The sequence below is a fragment of the Alosa sapidissima genome, chromosome 24 (genome assembly GCF_018492685.1).
Source record: "Alosa sapidissima isolate fAloSap1 chromosome 24, fAloSap1.pri, whole genome shotgun sequence".
Lineage (NCBI taxonomy): Eukaryota > Metazoa > Chordata > Actinopteri > Clupeiformes > Clupeidae > Alosa > Alosa sapidissima.
The window spans coordinates 24,706,922-24,713,867 of NC_055980.1; the positions used below are offsets into that span (position 1 = coordinate 24,706,922).

General features: G+C 41.6%; 1 protein-coding gene across 2 annotated transcripts in view; it reads left to right on the plus strand.

The window, feature by feature from the left end:
- The window catches only part of adprh (ADP-ribosylarginine hydrolase), a 16,303-nt gene extending 9,433 nt beyond the window's left edge, over positions 1-6,870 (plus strand). For both annotated transcript variants that reach the window (XM_042083277.1, XM_042083276.1), the window contains 2 exons: positions 87-301; positions 4,618-6,870. In XM_042083277.1, the coding sequence (XP_041939211.1) occupies positions 87-301; positions 4,618-4,766 (364 nt within the window). In that variant the 3' untranslated portion in view covers positions 4,767-6,870. The remainder of the gene's footprint in view (positions 1-86; positions 302-4,617) is intronic.
- Positions 6,871-6,946: the final 76 nt, after the last annotated feature.

A 6,946-nucleotide genomic window follows, 5' to 3' on the forward strand; every position in this document is an offset into this window, starting at 1 on the left:
TCTATGCTCTAGGGAAACAACGACTCTAGCTCTGCTGAGTCATGGTTTCACATTCTGTAATGGTTTACTTCTGGTTTCTGCCGCAGGTACCTGGACCTAAGAGGACTGGCATCCGGCACCGGGCCAGCGATCTGGCCTGACCAATATGGGCCAGCTGAGAGAGACGAGGCCTATAAGAGCTTCAGCCTGTCCGGGTGGGCGGGGCGCAGTGGCCACGATGCACCAATGATAGCTCTCGATGCCCTGTTGGGGGCGGGCTCTGATTGGGAGGAGCTTATGAGCAGAGCAGGTTTCCATGGAGGTTAGAAAAGTCTTCAATACTTTATTGCCAATACGTTGAAACATCGCCTGGAATTTAATAATATAAAAGTCTAAATCACTGTCATTATAGCCAGGCTCGGACTGGTAATCTGTACAACCGGGCAGTGGGCCGGTCCACATGTGGGCCGGTGACCTCCGGGATTTCTTTTTTTTAAAGTTATTTAGCCTATTTGCGGCCCGTCATGTAGACCTAGGCCTAGCCTATAAATGCAGTTGCATCCATTTGGATTGGGGGGTGACAGGTCAATCATTTTGGCCTCTTCATGACAGGTTCAGTGTGTGTTACGATCGCGCCCCCCTGCCCCACCCCTCAAGTGGATTTGTCCAAGCAGCCGCTTGGTTTGTGGGGAAATATAGCCTACTAGTCCATGCATGGTAGCCTAGGCCAGTGGTTCTCAAATGGGGGTACGCGTACCCCTGGGGAGGCACTCCAGGGGGTAGGTGAGATTTTAAAATATACATATATTTAAAAAGTAGAATCCATGCAAAAATACTTTAAAAACAATTATTTAATAAATATTTCAGGAAAATATAAGTTCATAAAATGAATTTTATATTTCAGTAGGCTATTCAATTTCATTATCCTAAAAACCCCGAGTCCCCCCCATACCAGGATGGTTAGACCCAACCTGTCACATGCCACCCACCATCACCTGTCAATCACTGTCAAAACTCAAACGATGGAGTCGTGATTGAAGCGTAGCGGTAATTCTTGTAAAAACACGGAGGGACAAGTGGCAAAGAAGGCCAAACCAGAGCCGGCAAAATTACGGCTGTATCTTGAAGAATATGTTTTATTGCTCTGTTTTAAGTCTTTTTTCTCAACTAAAAATGCTTTGCGCTGGTTAGGGGGTACTTGGCTGAAAAAATATTTCATAGGGGTACATCACTGAAAAAAGGTTTTCAAAGTGGGGTCCGGGGGCTGCGAGGGGGTGCCAGGGGGGCCTGAGGTTAGTAACGAAGGTAGCCTAATTTTGCAAAATGTGATGACGGCACACAAACTTTTAGTAACGTTTTAAAAACGTTTAGTATACACCTGTGGTGGTAGCCTACAGTTAATGTGAATCGCTGACTATAACCAAAGTAAAGGAGAAGATTTGCACCAAATAGGCCTAAAGGCTGTGGTTGGGTTTCTACAACATGTTGGCACAAATCGTAATTTCTGTCAACTATGACGATCTCCATGCATGTTCAGTAGCCTATATTTTTCATTTAGTCAAGCAGTGACATGTGGTTTAATGCATGGGGTAACATGACGTGAGACAGACAAAAGATGAGCCTGTCTTTAGTAGCCTATCCCTGAATCCTGTCCCTCTCAAATCACTTTAAAATGGTGTGATTAGCAACCAGAATTTAAAAAAAAAAATCCCGGAGAGACCCACCCGGACACCCGTGTTATTGTGATTTTAATAACCTATAGGTCCAAATCTAAATGTTTGGGTTCAGTTTATGAAGTGTTGCTACAGCATGATACTACTGTGTGTTTGTTATTTATGGGGGGGAATCAGGGGGGGATTTTGGTATCGGTATCGGAAAAAATGAACTGATGAAATAAATTTGTTATAGTTCTACCATTACCTTTACAGTTCGACCATGAATATATCACATAACTTGACTATGAACTCTCCCATTACTATGAACTTTATGGCCGCATGTCTGATGTGGACTTTAAAGTTTAAAGTTAATAAGTAAAGATGATGAGTGACTGCAATTTGTTTATAGTCAGACTGAGGTCTTCATAATTATGAGGTTTACATCACATTTCTGGGATAATACCAGACTATATGAAATAAAACATGAATTCCCTCTTTTTATATCCTTCACATTCCTGTGCTACCTCTACTTTTAAGCCTATGTCATGTTTGATGGTCATCAAATAGGCTATGTTTACTTACTCATATGTTAGGCTACTTGTATCGACTAAAGTTTAACAACATGACAGAAAAACAAACTTTTGATAAAATAACACAGTGTCATCCATTATCACTTATCATGAACACATCAAAAGTGGTCATGGTAGAACTGTTAATAATACTTCATGGTTGAACTGTAAAAGATCCATAAGTTGACAGTGTTACTATGAACTATCATAGTGAATTTTACAGTAAAACCATCAAATTACCACAAATAAATGAATGAGAATAGCAGCACTCTTTTTATGGAAGCCTTAGCTACGTAGCTATGACACCATGTGTGCAGGAAGACCATCTTACTCAATTTAGCTCTAATATTCTCAGGGTCCTTGACTATATAGTATAATAGCACCTGCCAAGGATAGAAAGACTTCAGTAAACCTAAAACATGATGGAGGAATATCACAACAGTAGCAAATCAGAAGAGAGAATGTAGGAAAGCTGAACGTAAATGGAGAAACACTAAGCTTCAGATTAACTATGTGACATCTTCAAAAAAGACTCCACATTTATAACTCTGAGTTATGTATAGGGCCAGGCATTCTTCATTTATTGTAACATTATTAACACATTAATAACTCCAGTGCTCTTTTTGCCATTGTTGATAAGTTAACAAATTCCCCAACAGAGCTACCTCAAGATTTCAAGTCAACAAAAATGTTTAATGACTTTGGTTCTTTTTTTCAAAATTGAAAATATTAGAGTTCACCACAGGCCTAGACAAAATGTAGCCTCCTTATCTGAATTTACTGCTATGATGGCCAAACCCCTGAAAAAACTGTGCTGCAACTTAGTTAATCTACAGTACCTGCTGACTTGACGCTCTGCCTACAAACTTCTTTAAAAGTGTTTTCAGCTGTTTGGCATTTGAGCTTTTTTTGAACCATTTGTGAGCTGAGAAATTGTGAACCATTCTCAGCTCAGGCATTTTCCCAGCAGCACTTAAGACTGCAGTTATAAAACCTCTCCTGTTGTGTTTGCGGTCAAATGTGACCGATTGACAATTCTTTTCTCTCAAAAATATTGTTACCTTATTCTGACTACCATGAGGCGCCATGACTTAATACAGGGCATCTGAACACACAAAATAATTTTTGATAATTTTCATGACAATTTAAGTGTTTTATTTAACACCCATGTGTATTCCCGGTCTCAAATATGACTGGCCATTAGAAATGAATGGGTGAGAAAATGGTCAGTGTATAAAATTGAATCCAGACACATACTTATTGATTAGATGGACTGTATGTGTGCTTCTGTACATTAAAACACCCTCACTCCCCCTCTTTGCTTCTATGCCAGCCCCCACTGGAACCTTTCCCCAATAGAATCTTCCCCTTTCTGACTTGCATGAGCTCAGGTCAATGAGGCCTACAGGCCATAAATAGCAAATGGAAGTTCAATAGGTTATATCTATAGAACACACGTTCATACAAAGGTGTATCACAACATTAGATGATAATATATGTGCTACTATGGATTTATAAGAACTTTGGGTGCTGAGATATCATGCAAAACATGAGTACCTTGTCTCACCCCCCACAGCACAGACTATTTCTAATCTTTAAAAACAGCCCCTACAAGATTCTTAGCAATTCTGACCTTTTGACGATCGAAACTATCTCAGGAACAGAGATATGCCCCAAACAAGCCACTACAAGATTCTTGGCAATTCTGACCTTTTGACGATCGAAACTATCTCAGCAACAGGGACCTGAAACTGCCCCAACTGGTCCTTGACAATTCAAGAACTTCAGTGCATTCTCCTCCCAGCACTTTGGGATGCCTGGAGCCATAGTGCTCATGTCCCCAAATATGTTGCTGGATGCATTGTAAGCCATTCTAAGCTGTTACCCAAAGCTGTTTTGTCATTCAAAATAGGGTATTGGTCTTCACAACTGAACGTAAATTGTGTGTGTGTGTGTGTGTGTGTGAGGGGGGGGGGGGGGGGGGGGGGTCTAACGGAGTTCTGTTCCTGTTAATGTTACTTTCAACCAACAGATCTGTCATATTTGACCCCCTTCTGCTAGGTCTAGGAGACAAAGTGCCAGTTATCCCTTACATGGATTAAGCCTAGTCCTACATTAAAACCATTTTCAGTGGAATTCTGCACTGAAGTTCTCTATTAGGTTAAGACTAGGTTTCACTGGTCTAGTCTAGGACTAGTAGTTTCATCCATGTATGGGAAACTAGTCCAGAGGGCCTTGTTTTTCTTCATTCTTCATTACGAGTTGTATAGTAACAGCAATGTGGTGACGCTGTTTCTATTCACCTCTATTGTAGGTAGCTATACTACAGATCCATCTTCATAGTGCTGGTTGATAGATAGATACTTAATTGATCCCCAAGGGGAAATTCAAGATGGTTGGTGTGTCGTCCACAGGAGACAGCGACAGCACGGCCGTGATCGCCTGCTGCTGCTGGGGGCTTCTCTACGGACTGGAGGGAGTTCCCCAGGGGAACCACAAGAACCTGGAGTACCGGGATCGTCTGGAGAACAGTGCCGAGGAACTCTACAGGCTCTCCCATTGACGCCCACAGGCTGTTATTGACAACTACAACACATACCGTTAAACCCACAATTAGTCGTACCCATGCAAACTTTTGATTCAGTATGACTTACTAATTACCCAGGAAAACAGAAATTGTGTTTTATTTTTCATGTATATTTCTAGTACAATACATCATATTTGGTCTCGTGCTTATGGCTTTTCCAGGTCTAATATTAGTCAAATTGAAATGCACAAAATGTTTGGGCTTACAGTATACAACTTTACCAGCCCTCTAGGCAGCAGGAACAGTTGCCCCCCCACACACACATGGAATGCCTTGAGTCAAACCCTTAACTGCCTCAACACTCACCCTCACAGTCTTACTGCAGTTTCAACATCTTACAAAACAAGCCATTCATTCGTCACCCGGTTCAACTTGGATGAGTTGCACAGGGTGACCCCATCGTGACCTTTACACTCACTACCACTCAGAACTCCTCTGCCCGCTCTGCTGAGTAGAGAGAGATAGATAAAAACTTTAGTGCAGTTCTCGGTACTGATCCACAGAAAACCACAGAATCAAAGCCAATCCCACCTGACTTAAGTCACCTCTACATACTACTAAGGTTGAACCTTGAATTTCCCCTGGGGATCAATAAAGTATCTATCTATCTATCTATCTACAGTCTTCTGCTTATAAAGTCTCAGTAGGCCACGGCTGAATCCCAATCTCTCCCCTCACTGACCCACAGACTTTGATGCGTCTTCTTGCACGCTTAGTGAGGGCTTAGGGCTGTCCCACTGTGAAATTGTGAAGTGCTTGAGGGCTCGCTCACACCCTTTCTGTTCCCTTTCCGTAAGTCGCTATACCGACTTTAGGCCTACTGAAGGGAATTACCAACAATTCATAGCGTTGTGACCAGTGTTGGGGAAATGTACCGGCGTTACGTATTCAGAATACAAATTTTGAGTAACTGTATTCTGTTACAGTTACAATTTAAATAGTTGGTATTTAGATAGATAGATACTTTATTGATCCCCAAGGGGACATTCAAGAATACAGTTCCATTGTTGATATCACACATTGTTTATTCACTCTTTAAATGGGGAAGCTTAAAAAAAACAAAACATCAGTAAACAACTAATAACACGTTTTTGGTGTTGTCAATTTAATGATGGGTCACAGGTGCTGTCCCAAACCTGTTATTAGCATGTTGAACCCTTACAGCCCCGCAAACTGGATCACTTCTAAACGGATGTCAGTTAAGTCTTTGAGAGTTCAGGCCTTAGAGAGGAGATTAGGAATCAGCCCAGGTGGCTACAACCACTTCCTAAAAGGCTGCACTGCACATACATATTTCCCTTGTCTACACCAAAGTCCTTTGAGGAAAGTCCTACTGCGGCCATCTTGGTAACACTTTGGGCAGTAATTGGGCCGCTATTCTCCTACTCAAGTGAATGTGGAGGCATACAGGAAGGGGCGGGATATATGCGTAGACTATATTGGCGTTACAAACTACCCCGTGCATTTCTATGGAGGACTCCGAGTGCCGTCTCCTCATTAGAAAGTCTCTGTCTACGCTGAGCTCCAGAAGTGTGCAGGTCTATGCATCTCATTTCCTTGCATCGCAAAGCAAAACAAATCACCAAGACACCCTTCGTTAGCCTCGCATCATATACATAATATGCGCATCACAGATTACAGCTAATGACAAAAAAAGATTGCCAGTGATTCGACTTACTGATTGCAAACAGACGTGAGGGGAAGCCTTTGATGAACCGTGTTAATGAGGGGAGAGTTGACACTAACAAGCCTCTTAGTCAGATGCCGGTAGAGGTGCTCAGACACGCAGCACTCACACACCCCCGTTCAGTGTTGCCATGGTGTTTTCTCAGTTTGCCAAAAGGCCGTGATTCAGCCGATGTAGACGCATGGAGCCTGTGAACTATAGCCATTAAATATGGCATTTGTTTGGTGAGTCAGAGTTTCTTATCTAAATTTAGTGAGTAATATTGCTACAAGAAAATATTTTTTTCCTGGGCTGCTGACTAAAAATGATTACTAAATGTGAATGACATACACAATCATTAAAAATAACTAAACATGAATAAGAAAATCACTTGCCTTATTTTGTACATGTAGAAAACTGCTGCAGAAAAAAATAAACTGTTTCAGATACCATTCATTCTTACAATTGAATTGAAAACCAAAGTCATGGA